The following is a 17121-nucleotide window of genomic DNA, read 5'->3' on the forward strand; positions in this document are numbered from 1 at the left end:
TGAATCGGTTAGTTGACTCGGTTGGTTTGGAATTGATAAATTGCCCCACTGGTACATATCTGAAAGCTTACAAGATGCCGAGTGTTAGTTGCTTAAAATTTGAAATTAATAAACCCGAGCAACTAATTAAACCAAAGACTAAATGCTTCTTCAACCCGCAGTGAAGAAAATCAGTTCTCAAGAAATTATACTCTCACTGGAATAAAGAACTATAATTCCAATTTTTTTTTTGTACTTCTCGAGAAGGAGGGCTTCTTTGCATTTTTTTTTTTACAAGGTGTAATTTGTTAAATCTAAATTGCATAGGTCAGATGTTGGTATCCAAACCTGTAAAGGACAGTTACCTGGAACCATTTCTGAAAATACCATTTCTTCCTGGATCAGTCCTTGGCCTTTTTCATAGTGACCACAACCTATCCAGTTATCTGATGTCTGATCTAATTTTTACAGCCCTAGAAGAATAAATTGAGGAAGTGACTTTTTCTTTAGTTCCTGAAAAACAGCTATTCTCCTCATTACCTCTTGCTTTTACCTTAGTCAGTACAGAGTGATAATAATAATAGTAATGACAGCAATAATATTTATTAAGCTCTTACTATGAGCCAAGCACTAAACTAGGTGCTGAGGTACAGTTAAGATACATCAACCTGGACATAGTCCCTACCTAACACAGGGCTCACACTCTTAAGTAGGAGAGAGAACAGGTATTAAATCTCTGTTTTACAGATGAGGAAACTGAGGCACAGAAGCTAAGCAACTTGCCCCAGGTCATACAGCAGGCAAGTGGCAGAGCCGGAATTAGAACCCAGGTCCCCCGTTTCCCAGACCTGTCCTTTTTCCACGCAGCCACGCTGTTTCTCAGTAGTTAGAATCATGTCAACTTCATAAAAATTCAGCTAGAAACTGATGCACAGCTTCCAAATTTGAGAATCTTTTGATTCATAATTCATACGTTTCGGAAATATTTTAAGACCTATAAGTCTGAGCTAGCCGAGTCTCTGAATTCTATCTCATCCGCTAACATTTTTATTATTTTTCAAGAAATCTCAGGATTTCTTCCAGAAAAGCAACACATAAAGGTAATATAATTTGGGCACAGCTAGAAAATAATGGCCCACATCCAGCTGCTTTCTTCTGGCCTTTAACCTGTCTCAAAAGCATCATGGGAACCCCTGGCGAAAGGCATCGTCTCGTAATAATTCAAATTACTTAATACCAAGAGCCGAAAGCAGGCCTTTAGGGGAGATAGTATTCTCTCCTTTTGGTTTGTTTTGCATTCGTATAGTTTAAAGAGTATGTATTGTATAATAATAATAATTATGGTATTTGTTAAGCACTTACTATGTGGCAAGTATTGTTCTAAGCTCTAGGGAAGATGCAAGCAAATGGGCGGGACACAGTCTCCGTCCCAGGTGGGGCTCACAGTCTTAATCCCTGTTTTACAGATGAGGAAACTGAGTCCCAGAGAGGTGAAGTGTCTTGCCTCAGGTCACACAGTGGACAAACAGCAGAGCGGGGATTAGAACCCAGGTCCTTCTGACTCCCAAGCTTGGGCTCTATTCACTAAGCCACGTGCTTTTTCTGTATGATAAAGCCCCGGAAGTTTATACCGCCAAAGACCGACCCTGAACATTTCTGCTCATTCAGTCGAGCCATCCATCAGTCGTTGGCATTGTGTGGAAGGCTTCCTGGGAGCTCTGGCCACTGCTCTACAAGTGGAATTGCTGGATACAATCCCCACCCTCGAGGAGTTTACAGTCTAGACGGGGAGGCAGGCATGAGGACGGGCCTTCCGTCTCTCCTTCTCCATCAGCGCTTAGAACAGTGCTTGGCACACAGTAAACGCTTAACAAATGCCATCATTATTATCATCCCAGCCCGCACACTCCGCTTCTCTGCCTCCCACCACCTCACAGTCCCGTTCGCACCTGTCCCGCTGCCGACCCCTGGCCCATGCCCTCCCTCCTCATATCCTCCAAACTAACTCTCTTCCCCCCTTCAAAGCCCTACCGAGAGCTCCCCTCCTCCAGGAGGCCTTCCCACACTGAGCCCCCCTTTCCCTCCGCTCCTCCTCCCCTCCCCATCGCCCCGACTCCCTCCCTCTGCTCTACCCCCTTCCCCTCCCCACAGCACTTGTGTAGATTTGTATATATTTATTATTCTATTTATTTTATTGATAATGAGTATATATCCCCCAGCGCCTAGATCAGTGCTTGGCACATAGTAAGTGCTTAACAAATATTTGTACATTCCAAGCGCTTAGTACAGTGCTCTGCACATAGTAAGCGCTCAATAAATGCTATTGAATGAATGAACAAATACCACAATTGATTTATTTATTTTATCTACAATTCTGTTTATTTACATTGATGCTGTTGATGCCTGTCTGCTTGTTTTGTTGTCTGTCTCCCCCCTTCTAGACTGTGAGCCCGGTGTTGGGTAGGGATTGTCTCTATTTCTTGCCGAATTGTACTTTCCAAGCGCTTAGTACAGTGTGCTCTGCACACAGTAAGTGCTCAGTAAATAGGATCGAATGAATGAATGAATGAATCAGAGATCTGGGCGGTGGTAGAATGTAAGGATCTCTATGTAAGTGGTAGGGGAGCTGACAAGGCGGGGATGGGGGCTAAATATCCAGTCAGGTCTGGGGTTTAGATAGAAGAAAATTGGGCACGCTGGGACCAGAACTTCTTATTGCCAGTCTCTGCCGTGCTCGAAAAGGGAACGAGCACCGGGTGTGACAAGAAGGTGCCCTTCAAACTGATTTTACGAGGCCTTAAATCACATCCTTTTGAATTTCAGCCACTTCCGTGCTCCCATACCGGGACCGGCATTTTATAATCAAACTTGTAATACCTTCAGTCGACTCCTCTGAAACTGATTTCTTTTTGCCCACGACCATTTACGTTTTTCCCTTCTAACCTCCATCAGCTATTCTGTTAATATCCCTCCGTGACCCCTTCTTGTAGCATTTGAAGGCTAAACCTTTAACAAGCACCTCCATACCTCCATTTTTTTTTTTTTTATCATTTGAGGGTATTTCTGCAGTGAATCTAATCTTTTCCTTACTGCATCATTACCTTCCGCAATTAAATGGGATGTTTCTTGCCATTTATAATCATTAACGGAACTCTCAGGGAGGTCTAGAGACCGGAATGCCACGGGGGTCTTTAGAGCTCGTTCAAGGAGGAAGAGTGTTGGTTAAGTTTCGTGTTTCGGTAGGAGCGTATTTGATCAAGAGGCATCCACGAGCCACGTAAATCACTTCCGTTAGTACGGTGAGGGAGCGGAGAGAAAACTGAAAAGGAAATTTGAAGCCACTTGACCGTGGACGGTGCTTGTCTTCGGAGTCTTCCTCCTTCCCTAAAGATGTAAAAATGGGTGCAAGGCTTTCTACCCTGTCCTATCATTTGGCTTTAAAGTTCTTGGGAAACATTGCCGTTTGAAATCTTTTTAATGGTATTTGTTAAGGGTTTACTATGTGCCCGACACTGTACTAAGCGCTGGGGTAGGGTAGATTAAGCGTGAGTCGCTTCACCTCTATTATCTGTGCACATCTGTGGATTTTTACTTTTTTTACCATACGGTAACAAATATCGAGCAGATGGTGCTTGGGCAATTATTGCTATATACCCACGGCAACTTTTACATTTTGTGTTAGCGACGATATGAATCCTTCTCTTGGGGGTCAGAACGTCTTCACCCATCGCCGGTTAAAGGGAAGAAAGATATTGAGCTTAAAGACAAGACTAAGCGATTTTGACGTATCACTTATAATAATTGCAGCGGTATTTGTTAAGCATTTACTATGCACAACGCTGGACTAAGTACCGGGGTAAATACGGTAAGCAGCACAACGTGCAATTCTGGAATTTCTGCTGCTTCCCTCCGCTTGTAATTTATTTTAGCGTCGTCTTTCCCACTAGTTTGTAAGCTCCCTGAGGGCAGCAGTTATGTCTACTAATTCCAGTGATTAGTTCAGCATTCTGGCACAGAATAAGCACTCGGTAAATACCGTTAATTGATTATCAGTGGAGCTTTTCTTTTGGTTCTCATTGTGTTTGCTCACCATTCTCCTACCCACTCTGTTATATTGTTAATTGTACTCTCCCAAGTACTTAGTACAGTGCTCTCATGCGGTCGGCACTCAATAAATACAGATGGTTGACCGATTGATACACTTTGTGAAGAGCATCCAGACCGGGACAAGGGGATGGAGAATCTAGCGGTGGGGAAGGAAGAGAGAGGCAAAGGAGAAATTTCCAAGAAAGAACTTGAGAGGGATTAATAATGTAATAATAATAATAATAATAATAATGTTGGTATTTGTTAAGCGCTTACTATGTGCCGAGCACTGTTCTAAGCGCTGGGGTAGACATAGGGGAATCAGGTTGTCCCACATGGGGCTCACCGTCTTAATCCCCATTTTACAGATGAGGGAACTGAGGCACAGAGAAGTTAAGTGACTTGCCCACAGTCACACAGCCAACAAGTGGCAGAGCTGGGATTCGAACTCACGAGCTCTGACTCCAAAGCCTGTGCTCTTTCCACTGAGCCACGCTGCTTCTCCGTTTGCTTGCTTGCTTCTCCGGATTGCTGTCGTTTGCGGGGAAAGATCCACGTATTGTGGAATAGGCTTAGGAGATCCAATGTATTCTCTTAAGAGAATCTGTGAGTCCGAAACATTAATTGCTTAAAACCGTGCGTTTCTCCAAGTTACCTTTCAGGTGGTTATTAATGAGGTTCAGATTATTAGAGATGTGTCCTACTATATTCATTTCAATAATCAATCAGTGGTATTTGTTGAGTGCTTACCATGTGCAGAGCGTTGTACTAAGTGCTCGGGAGGGTACGATACAGCAGGATTAGCCGATGTGTTCCCTGCCCATAACTAGTCTAAGTATGAAGGACCCATTTTTCATTTGTGTGAATTGGGCAGAGAATGTGTCTACCAACCAGGTTATGTTGTACTCTCCCGAGTGCTTAGTTCAGCGTCCTGCACACGGTAAGCACTCAGTAAAGCTCTGATAACTTTCCTCTCTCTGTTTCCTTCTCAACTGGGCCCCGTTCCTGCTGGCAATGCCTTAAGTGGAATCGTAGTGGCCCGCTGTCCCAGGTTTATAAGTAAGAAAGAAATTTATAGTAAGAAATTGGATAGAAAAGTCTCAGAGTAGTGAAGTTACACATCTGCTTAATTGTTTCAATATCTTCAGTTTGAACAGGTCCCCATGGAAATATCTTCATAGCTCATTTAATCCCTTTAGGAGGCTGAAATAGTGTATTTGCCAGTGAATCATAAAAATTAGAGATGAAAAGTAAGGAAGTTTGTATCCTAGCTAAATCTAGATTCCCCCCTGCTCTTAAAATAGATATATATTTTTTTAAATATCCCAAGTGAGACAGTTTCTGTTTCTTCCTTTTGGCCACCATTTTCTAGACTATAGTGTTCTCATTGACAAAATTTCATTAAAAAAATTTCCATCCCGTTTTCATCCTCTGTCCTGAAGTTGTGTTCTTCCCATACATCAAGTTCCGTTTTCTGTCATTCACTGTGCAAATACTACAAGTATTTGCATCTCTATATATTAAATATCTCCTTTAATTTGTTCTCACAAGCCAAGCGCTCTATGTTTCTTCACTCAATTTTATTGCTCTCTTCTGAACCCTTTCCTGGTTATCGACCTCTTTTCGAAACTCACGTACCCCAAACTTCTCTATTGCTGACCTTAAGTAGCTGAATATTTGCCACTGAAAAGCCCATCGTCCTAAGGTTATGCAAAGAGGAAAAGTGTAAGGCCTTGTCCTTTCAAAACAAAAAGGGGATGAGAAAGTTTCGGCGACTTTTCATGTTCAGTTTTGAGCAACCTGGGCTTTGTCATACTTATGTATTTATTCTCATCAGAGGAGAGCCATTCGCTTTTTTGATTATTCTTCTGATGTTTTAATATAACAAAAGAATGATAATTTATGAGGAAAATAGTCATCTTTGATAACCTCTAATTATTAATTTTGTAACATTAGTGTTAAGGGCCATTAATGACCCACAGCCTCCTCTATCACCCTAATGTCCCATGTGTCTTTCTTCTCTGGTAGGGTAAACTTTAGCAGTTCTTATAAGTTCTTACAGTTCTTCTAGACTGTAAGCTCATTGTGGGCCGGGAGTGTGTCACTTATTGTTGTACTGTACTCTCCCATGGGCTTAGTCTAGTGCTCTGCACACAGTAAGCGTTCGGTAAATACGAGTGAATGAATGAATAAGGAGTCTCTGTGGGAGGGAAAGACCATATATTCTTTAAAACATAGGCTTTTGCATCTAAAACATGGATAGATTTAATTTTGGAAACCATTTCTCGTACATACAGCACTGTTTTCAATAGAGCCATTTTCCTGTAATGAAAAAAAAAATCACTGGGTGGTTAGATTCACTGTAATTCACTGTATACCCTATCCTAATTTTCCAAGTTAAACTTTTAGTGAGAGAAAGTGGAGACTTTTTGTTGAGACTAAACTTCATATTCTCTGGGCTTCTCAGGAGGCAAATTAAACCGGATGATGGCCCATTTTCACCTATCATTAGAAATTAAAAGGAAAATGAGTCTAGGTGCAATTAAAAAAAATATTTCCAACTGTACCATCTTTTCGACTGAGATATTCTTCCAAGGGATTTACGGAAGGTTCGTTGCAACAGCCAGGTATAGTTGGATTGACGGCACCCTGAAAAATTTCCGGCACGGAACAAGTTGGAGAAATCCTTCAGCGTATGGGGTTTATAAAGACATTTCGGTATTTACCTGTGGCAGTCACTGAAAGAGAAGATCAGAATCAATGTCATGTTTATTTAGTACTTATTGTATGCAGAGCACTGAACTAAACATCTAGAATCCAGTAGTACAGAATTGGTAGATTCATTTCCTGCCCAAACCGACATGTAATCATTTTTCCTACACAAAGAAAAAACTAAGTTCATCAACTTGATGGGAGTTTACTAAAGGTTTGATCGAGCAATCAAGTGGTGGTATTTATTGAGCGCTTACTGTGTGTTGAGCACTGTACTCAGCACTTGGGAGATTTTAATATGACAGTGTTGGTAGACATGTTTCCTGCCCATGACAAGCATAAGGTCAGCTTGCGGTCATCTCTCTCTCTTTAGGAAACATTTCTGCTCGCACCAGATAATCGCGATCATCTAGTTCCTTCTTCGTGTATTTTAGCTTGGAGGCTAAAGCACCGTATTACAGTCTCCAAGACCATGAGCCCTTTGTGGGCAGGGATTGTCTCTATTTGTTGCTGAATTGTATTTTCCAAGTGCTTAGTACAGTGCTCTGTGCACAGTAAGTGCTCAATAAATACGACTGAATGAAGAAAAGAAATAGAAGCCTTTATGATAACCAATGTGCCACTGTTGAAGATGCAAGAGATTCCCTTATTAAGTCTATTTTCCCACTTTCTCTTTCCTAATTCCAGATTACACTCTTCTGCCTTTATTTTTTTTTAATTCTAGCAAATTGACATCATCTTTTTTGAATGTCACAATCCAGAGGGTCATTTTAATGGTGAAAGCTGCTTCCGTTAGACTCTTCTGTTGCCCAAAATCTAAATGGATTGCTATCAGTCCATCAATGAATCAGTCATGTTTATTGAGCTCTTACTGGGTGCAGAGCACTGTACTAAGCTCTTAGGAGAGCACAGTATGACTGAGTTGCTCTATAAGGATGACTCCCAAATCCACGTCTCCAGCCCCGATCTCTCTCCCTCTCTGCGGTCTCGCATTTCCTCCTTCTCCCAAGGCATCTCGACTTGGATGTCCTCCCGTCACCTCAAGCTTAACATGTCCAAAAGAGAGCTCCTTGTCTTACCACCCAAACCCTCTCCTCCCCTTGACTTGCCCGTCACTGTAGACGCCACCACCATCCTTCCTGTCTCACAGGTCCGTAGCCTTGGCCTTATCCTTGACTCCTCTCTCCCCTTCAACCCACACATTCAATCCATCACTAAATCCCGTCGGTCCCAGCTTCGTAACATTTCTAAAATCCTCGCTTTCCTCGCCATCCAAAATGTTACCACGTTAATACGATCACGCATTTCATTCTCCGAGGGAGTGGGTGGAGATGGAGAATAGAAGGGGAACCAGAACTCAACCTGGAGGGACCCCCACAGTTAGGTGGTGGGAGGCAGAGGAGGAGCCCACGAAAGAGACTGAGAACGAGCGGCCAGAGAGATGGGAGGAGAAGCGGAAGAAACAGTCAGTGAAGTGGATAATGTTTCCAGGAGAAGGGGGTGGTCGACAGCATCCAAGGCAGCTGAGAGGTCGAGGAGGATTAGGGTGGAGTAAGTAGAGACCGTTGGATTGGGCAAGAAGGAAAACGGTGACCTTTGAGAGGGCAATTTCTGAAGAGTGGAGGGGATGGAAACCAATTTGGAGGGGGACAAGAAGATAATTGAAGGAGGGGAACGCGAGATAGTTTGTGGTTTAAAGTACTCATTTCATAACACAGTAAACCTCTGGGTATAGCGCTCTGAGATCTTCAGAAATAGCCTCTTTAAGCATTTTGCAAAGTAGAATGCCAGTCAATCCATGGTGTTTATTGAGCACTTACTGTGGAGAAGCAACGTGGCTTAGTAGAAGGAGTCCGGGCTTGGGAGTCAGAGGTTGTGGATTCTAATCCCGGCTCCGCCACTTGTCAGCTCTGTGACTTTGGGCAACTCGCTTCACTTCTCTGGGCTTCAGTTCCCTCCTCATCTGTAAAATGGGGATTCAGATTGTGAGCCCCATGGGGGACAACCTGCTCACCTTATGTCTACTCCAGCGCTTAGAACAGTGCTTGGCACGTAGTAAGCGCTTAACAAATACGTAGTAAGCGCTTAACAAATATCATCATTATTATTAAGAACACTGTAGTAAGCGCTTGGGAGGGTACACTACGGCAGAGTTGGTAGACAAGTTCTCTGCCCGCAGTGAGCTGCCTTAACATAGGCCACAGGTATTTCCTCCTCTTGATCTTCAGTTTGGATGTTTTCTTTTGGGTTTCAGCAGCTGATCGAAATCACGTTCCTCCTTTTCTGCCTGCGTTCGCTTGTTTAAATTTCGAAAGGATATTGTTTCCCGCCGTTTAGGTTCGTAAATAGAAACCGTTTCTCTGCTAGTTGTCTTAGTGCTGGTGCCTTGCTACGGGACCCGGAGACCCCATCCGGGGTGAATCTGCTTCCCGGCATTGTAGGTTCCACAGTTGTGAGGCCGTTTAGAGATGGGTAATTGTCGTTTTGTTTTTTTCTTTCCGTTGTTTCCCCCTCCACCACCAGCTGACGAGTTCTGCGGCTCTGGAAGGGAAAGGCCAGTTGAAGTTCACCTCCGGCCGGTGGAGCCCACATCATAACTGTACGCAGATCGCAACCGCCAATGACACGGCCATTCGAGGATGGGACACGAGAAGCATGAGGTAATGAAGCCGACGCCTCCTCTCCAAAACCGGACGAGGAGTCAAATGTTTTCTCCTTGCGCTCAAACGAAGAACGTTTGGGGTCGTCTGTGATTTCCAACTGGAAAGCCTCGGGACGCGTGGTTCGTCTCCGTTACTGTCTAGTGGGCGACGGAAAGTTTCGACCTTCAATTTGTTTTCCAAAATTCAGATCAAATTGACCTGTCGAGCATCATCGAAACCTGCTGGGTCTAAACCGCTTATCTTAATGTGCTGGAGTGCTTAAGTGCTCCAACTTCAAAATGAAAGTGAGATTATTCGAATTTGCCCACGTCGCCTCTAGACTGTAAGCTCATCCTCTGGATAATAATAATAATAATAACGATGGTATTTGTTAAGGGCTTACTATGTGGCAAGCACTGTTCTAGGTGCTGGGGGGGATACAGTGTAATGAGGTTGTCCCATGTGGGGCTCACAGTCTTCATTCCCATTTTACAGATGAGGTCACTGAGGCCCAGAGAAGCTAAGTGACTTGCCCAAAGTCACACAGCTGACAAACGGCGGAACTGGGATTAGAACCCATGACCTCTGATTCCCACGACCTCTTTCCACTAAGCCACGCTGCTTCTCTAGTAAGGGATAGGATGGGATAGTAAGGAAACACGTCTACCAACTCTTTCGTCTTGTCCCAAGTGCTTAGTGCAGTGCTCTGCACACAGTAAGTGCTCAATAAATACCCCCGAGGAAGGGGAATTTAATTTATTCTTCAAAATACCCTGCCGAACGTTCATTTAATTGCTACCTTTGGGGTAAATGTCAGCTCGTTATGGGCAGGGAACGTGTCTACCCACTCTGTTATATTATACTCTCCCAAGTGCTTAGTATAGTGCTCTGCACGCACCCTGCACGCACTCTGCACGCAAGCGCTCAATGAATACCAGCGGTCGATTGATTAATTGATAACCCTCGTACCTTGAAGATCCACGCCACCAGAAAATGAGCTTTTATCATTAGGTAATTCTGACCTAACGAATAAGAGACATTTTTCCAACTCTGGTTGTGATTTTGATAAGCAGAGGAGTGATGTTGTGCACAACTGTTGCCATAGCAACAGAGGCCCGTGCAAGCTTTTTTAAGATACAGTTTATCCCCTCAGCACACGGTAATTTATCACTAAACCGAGAAGACGGATGCCTTGTAATAACTTTTGTTGCCTTTAAGGGTGGACAACTTTAAATTTAGTTCTATGGCTTCTGCAAACTCAGAGGAATAGCAATAAATCGCTGCTTTCCAAGCATGTGCGCTTCTATCACAGGGTTTATTTGGTTTCATAAACAAAAGCTGAAAAACATGTAGTTCAGCCATGATGAATATACCGATTGAAAACCATTTCTCCTCGTTCCGTTTCTATCTTTCGTTCCAACCTCATTGTTCTTGGAAGAGACTGGCAGAATCACGGTGGGTAATGAATGAGTAAATACGGTTGAATGAATGAACGAATGACTGAAACCCCAGAATGATGTCAAAAAAAGAAGACAGATGAAGAGTAGAGATGGTTTTGATTTGGGGTATCCATAGTAATTAACCCATTATATTTGTCTCTTCTTTATCAGTCAATCAATCATTGGCACTTCTTGAGCACTTACTGTGTGCATCATGTAATAATAATAATAATAATGATGATGTTTGTTGAATGCTTACTCTGTCAAGCACTGTTCTAATCTCTAGGGTAGACGCAAGGTAATCAGGTGTTCTCCCGTGGGGCTCACAGTCTTAATTCTCATTTTCTAGATGAGGTAACTGAGGCACCAAGAAGTGAAATGACTTCCCCAAAGTCACAAAACTGACAAGCGGTGGAGCCGGGCTTAGAACCCATAACCGCTGACTCCCAAGCCCTTGCACTTTCCACTAAGGCACGCCACTTCTCTAGAGAATATATAGTTGTCCACTGTATTCGAAGAAGACCCCGCCGATGATGAAGTTCTCATAGGGTTGTGTGTGTGGCTGAAAAGACCAATGAGGGATCCACCAACCAACCAATCAGTGGGATTTATTGAGCACTTAATATGTGCAGAGCACTGAATTAAGCACTTGGGAGAGTACAGTACAACAGAGTTAGTAGATATGTTCCCACACCCGCAGCGTGAGAAGTAGCTTGGCTCAGTGGAAAGAGCATGGGCTTTGGAGTCAGAGGTCGTGAGTTTGAATCCCGGCTCTGCCACTTGTCAGCTGTGTGACTGTGGGCAAGTCACTTGACTTCTCGGTGCCTCAGTTACCTCATCTGTAAAATGGGGATTAACTGTGAGCCTCACGTGGGACAACCTGATTACCTTGTATCTACCCCAGTGCTTAGAACAGTGCTCTGCACATAGTAGTGCTTAACAAATACCAACATTATTATTACCCCCTTCCCCTCCCCACAGCACTCGTGTATATTTGTACATATTTATTACTCTATTTTATTAATGATGGGTATATATCTACAATTCCATTTATTTTGAAGGTATTGATGCCTCTCTACTTGTTTTATTTTGTTGTCCGTCTCCCCCCCTTCTAGACTGTGACCCCGTTGTCGGGTAGGGAACGTCTCTAGCTGTTGCCGAATTGTACTTGCCAAGAGCTTAGTCCAGTGCTCTGCACATAATAAGCGCTCAATAAATACAATTAAATGAATGAATGAAAACAGGATCAAAGGCTAACAGCTAAAAGATACAGGGTCATCAGGTTGTCCCACGTGAGGCTCACAGTCTTCATCCCCCTTTTCCAGATGAGAGAACTGAGGCCCAGAGAAGTGAAGTGACTTGCCCACAGTCACAGAGCTGACGAGTGGCAGAGCCGGGATTCGAACCCATGACCTCTGACTCCCAAGCCCGGGCACTTTCCACTGAGCCATGCCGAGGGAGGGAGCAGGGGGAATGGGGAGGGGAGGAGGAGCAGAGGGAAAGGGGGGCTCAGCCTGGGAAGGCCTCCTGGAGGAGGGGAGCTCTCAAAAGGGCTTTGAAGGGGGGAAGATTTCTGCTTCCCTGTCTATAATTAAGTCGGTCAGTTGTATTTATTAAGCGCTTACTGTAAGGAGAGCACTGGACTAAGTGTTCGGAAGACCAGGCACATTCCCTGCCTTCAACCAGTTTCTAGTCTAGGGGATTGTCGATGCTGCTTAGGTGGCAGAATTCCATCGGTGCTTTTAGCTCTGTTATCCCAGTAACAATTTTTGATGGTTTGAATGGTTTATTTGGGGCAAGTTGGAGCCTCACCTCAGTTTCCCTTAGATTAACCTTCAGCCTGCAACACTCGGCTAATAGGGTAAAGTGGTTTTTTTTGTTTTGTTTTGATTTTTTTAGGGTGTGTGCCAGACACTGTATTAAGCCCTAGGGTAGTTACCAGCTAATCAGGTCAGACCCAGTGCGTTCCCCACAGGGGGCTCACGGTTTTAATCCCCATTTTAACAGATGAGGAAACTGAGGCACAGAGAAGATAAGTGACTTGCCCCAAGTCACACAGCAGATAAGTGGAGCAGTTGGGATGAAAACCCAGGTCCTTCTGGCTCCCGGGACTGGGCTCTAGCCACTTCTAGGCCTCGCTGGCTCAGTTTACCATCCATTGTGTATCTTCCTGGGTGACGGCGTCTAGAGCGCGGTCGGTCTTCTGGATCCAGTTGTTCTTGAATGACTCTTTCCAGAATGTTCTCTGGTCCTCGGTGTCTGCTGAGAAGCAGCTTTGACCTAGTGGGTAGAGCACGGGCCCGCGAGGCAGAGGACTTGGGTTCTGATCCCGGCTCCCCTGCTTGCCTGCTGTGTGACCTTGGGCACATGGTCTAAGGTCTCTGTACCTCAGTTTCCTCATCTGTAAAAGTGGGGATTCAATGCCTCTTCTTAATAATAATTATGGTATTTATTAAGCACTTACAATGCGCCAGGCACTCTACTAAGCGCTGGGGTGGAGGCGAGCAAATCGGGTTGGACACGGTCCCTGTCCCACATGGGGTTCACCGTCTCAATTCCCATTTTATAAATGAGGAAACTGAGGCACAGAGAAGTAAAGTGACTTGCCTGAGGTCTTTCCACCAGGCCATGTTGCTTCTCCCTCCTGCTTAGACGGCAGGCCCCGTGGGGGACAGGGACTGTGTCCGATCCAGTTATGTTACTTCAGTGCCTGGCCCGTGAAAAGTGCTTAACAAATATTATTATTATTTATAATAATAATAAAGAGTTTCCCAGAGGTGCATATTCTACCACCTGCATTGAGGAGTCTTCTTGCAGTGGCTCATGCGAGGGTAATTGTTTATTCAGAGTCGGAAAGCAAAACAACAGAACCTGTTAGTCACAGACTACTTTTTCCCCTCTGCTTGAACATTTTATTATTTGTCTCTTTGCTAAAAGATTCTCTTATTTATTAGGGAAGCTTTTCTCTTTGACATCCTGTAATTTATTTGGTTACCACAAACACTGCATTAAAGGGGTTGGCTTAATTAGTAATATTTCATTCTATTTAGCGTTTACGTATTTTGCGGAAAGAGAGTCACATTGGGATGCTTCCTTTAATGAAGAATTTTTGGAGCCTGGATAGGGTCCAGAGGACAAGAACGAAAATGATTAAGGATTAGAAAACCCAACCTCTGAGACGAGATTAAAGAAACTCGGTGTATTTACCCAGGAGAAAAGAGGGTTGGAAGGTGACTTAATAACGGTCTTCAAATATGCAAAAGATGATTAGAAAGAAGGGCGATGTCAATCTTCGCTGAGGATCTAACCGGGGGGAAACGTTATCGCCGGAACGTGAAGTGGAAAAGTTGTACCTGAGAAAGAACTTGGCGATTTTTAAGGCTGAAGCGTAGGCAGCCATGGTTCCGGGTAATATTACTACTAATAATAATGGTGGTATTAGGTAAGCGCCTACTATGTGTGAAGCATCGTTCTAAGCGCTGGGGGAGATACAGGGTAATCAGGTTGTCCCACGTGAGGTTCACAGTCTTCATCCCCATTTTCCAGATGAGGGAACTGAAGCTCAGAGAAGTGAAGTGACTTGCCCAAAGTCACACAGCTGCCAAGTGGCAGAGCCGGGATTAGAACCCACAACCTCTGACTCCCAAACCCGGGCTCTTTCCGCTAAGCCACGCTGCTTCTCTAAAAAAGATGGTATTTGTCAAGCACTTACCATGTGCCAAGCACTGTTCTAAGCTCTGGGGTAGATACAAGGTCATCGGGTTGTCCCCCGTGGGGCTCACAGTCTCAGTCCCCATTTGACAGCTGAGGTGACTGAGGCCCAGAGAAGTGAAGTGACTTACCCAAGGTCACACAGCAGACAAGTGGCGGAGTCCAGGTTAGAACCCACCACCTTCTGACTCCCAGGCCCGGGCTCTACCCGCTACACCAGTAGAACACATGTGAAAGCCTGTTGGGCCAGTTTGGGGATTTGCAGGAGTAGTAATAAGTGCTTACTGTGTGCAGAGCACTGTGCTAAGAGCTGGGAGAGCATGCACAGGTGGAATTATTCATTCACACATTCGGTCATATTTATCGGGTGCTTACTGTGTGCAAATCACTGTACTAAGCGCTTGGGAGAGGACAGTACAACAACAGACACCTTCCCTGCCCACAGGGAGCTCGACATCAATCGGTGGTCTTTATCGAGTGCTTACTGGGTGCAGAACACTGTGCTAAATGCCGGGAGAGCCCAGTAGAACAATATAGCAGGGTCGACGGCCACGTTTCCTAGTCCCTGTCCCTCGGGGAGCTCACAGTGTAAGAGCGTAAGCGGGGAGAAAGCTCGTTATGAGCAGGGAACGACGTATCGTGCTCTCCCAAGCGCTTGGCTGGGGAGGCAGAGGTCGTGGGTTCTAATCCCCACTCTCCCACATCATTTGTGTGACTTTGGGCAAGTCACTTCACTTTTCTGGGCCTCAGTTCCCACATCTGGAAAATGGGGATTAAAACTGGGAGCCCCACGTGGGACAACCTGATCACCTTGTACCTACCCAGCGCTTAGAACAGTGCTTGGCACATAGTAAGCGCTTAACAAACACCACGTTATTATTAGTAGTAGTAGTAGTACAGTGCTCTGCACATAGTAAGTGCTCAGTAAATACCATCAATGGATTGATTGAGAAGGGACTGGAGACACACAACGGGAGTGAAGCAGCGTGGCTCAGTGGAAAGAGCCCGGGCTTGGGAGTCAGAGGTCATGGGTTCGAATCCCCACTCTGCCACTTGGCAGCTGTGGGACTGTGGGCAAGTCACTTGGCTTCTCTGGGCCTCAGTGACCTCATCTGGAAAATGGGGATGAAGACTCTGAGCCTTACGTGGGCTCACCTGATTACCCTGTATCTACCCCAGCGTTTAGAACAGTGCTCTGCACGTAGTAAGCGCTTAACAAATACCAACATTATTGTTATTATTATGCCGCAGTAAGACACGACGCCGACCAATACACAGTTGTCTGCCAGGTTAGTAAGCAATGACCGGGAGACAAAGCTGAGTCGCGGGAGATGGACCAGCCCAGACCTCCTAAAATCAAATCTTCTTCCGTCTCCCCCCCCCCCGCGTCACTTCTGCATTTCCATGGCCTAGTGGACAGAGCTCGGGCCTGGGAGTCAGAGGGAACTGGGTTCTAATTCCAGCTCTGCCACTCGTCTGCTGGACGACCCTGGGCAGATCACTTCACCTCTCTGGGCCTCAGCGACCTCATCTATAAAATGGGGACCGTGAGTCCCATGTGAAACGGGGATTGGGTCCAAGCTGATTAGCTTGTATCTACCCCAGCGCTTAGAACAATGCTTGGCACCTAGTAAGCGCTTAACAAATGCCATTATTATTATATTATCATGCTCGACACGTAGTAAGCGCTTCACAATAGCTCGCCGTGGGCAGGAGCGTGTCTGTTGTTATATCGTACCCTCCCAGGCGCTTAATACGGCGCTTTGCACACAGTAAGCGCTCAATAAATATAATTGAATGAATGGAATACCCTGATCCTCATCATCATTAAGCACTTTGATACTCAGCCCCACGGCATGTAAGTCCATTTCCTCATTCTCTCCTATTTCCCCTATCTGAAATTTATTCAGAAGTCTGTCTTCCTCCGTGGAGTGTAGACTCGTGAATAATAATACTAATAAAGATGGAATTTCTTAAGCACCTGTGGGCAGGGATCACGTTTACCAACTCAAATTGTATGGCACCCTCCCAAGCACTTAATACAGCGCTCTGCCCATAATAACAATTATAATGATGGCATTTGTGAAGTGTTTACTATGTGCAAAGCACTGTTCTAAGCCCTGGAGAGAATACAAGGCGATCAGGTTGTCCCACATGGGGCTCACAGCCTCAGTCCTCATTTTATAGATGACGTAACTGAGGCACAGAGAAGTGAAGTGACGTGGCTGAGCCAGGATTTGAACCCATGACCTCTGACTCCCAAGCCCGGGCTCTTTCCACTGAGCCACGCTGCTTCTCTAAGTGCCCATAGGAAGTGATCAATAAGTACTACGGATTAATCAATCGATCGGTCAGAGGCTTGGGATGGGCCACCCCGGGATAGACCTTCCTCCTACTTACACCGTGAGGCAGATCCGGGGACATCGCAGCTCGGGGGCTTCGGGGGGCTGAGCTAGCGGAGGAGCCGCGCGGCCTAATGGAGAGAGCACGGCCCTGAGTTCTAATCCCGGCTCCGCCCCTCGTCTGCTGAGTGACCTTGGGCAAGTCACTTC

At 45.1% G+C, this 17121-nt stretch overlaps 1 protein-coding gene across 2 annotated transcripts in view; it reads left to right on the top strand.

Annotated features, from left to right (window-relative positions):
• Positions 1–17121, top strand: part of EIPR1 (EARP complex and GARP complex interacting protein 1) — a 79631-nt gene that overhangs the window by 50125 nt on the left and 12385 nt on the right. For both annotated transcript variants that reach the window (XM_039910254.1, XM_039910255.1), the window contains exon 4: positions 9301–9437. In XM_039910254.1, coding sequence (XP_039766188.1) covers positions 9301–9437 — 137 coding nt within the window. The remainder of the gene's footprint in view (positions 1–9300; positions 9438–17121) is intronic.

This window comes from Ornithorhynchus anatinus, chromosome X1 (assembly GCF_004115215.2).
Source record: "Ornithorhynchus anatinus isolate Pmale09 chromosome X1, mOrnAna1.pri.v4, whole genome shotgun sequence".
NCBI classification, from domain to species: Eukaryota; Metazoa; Chordata; class Mammalia; order Monotremata; family Ornithorhynchidae; genus Ornithorhynchus; species Ornithorhynchus anatinus.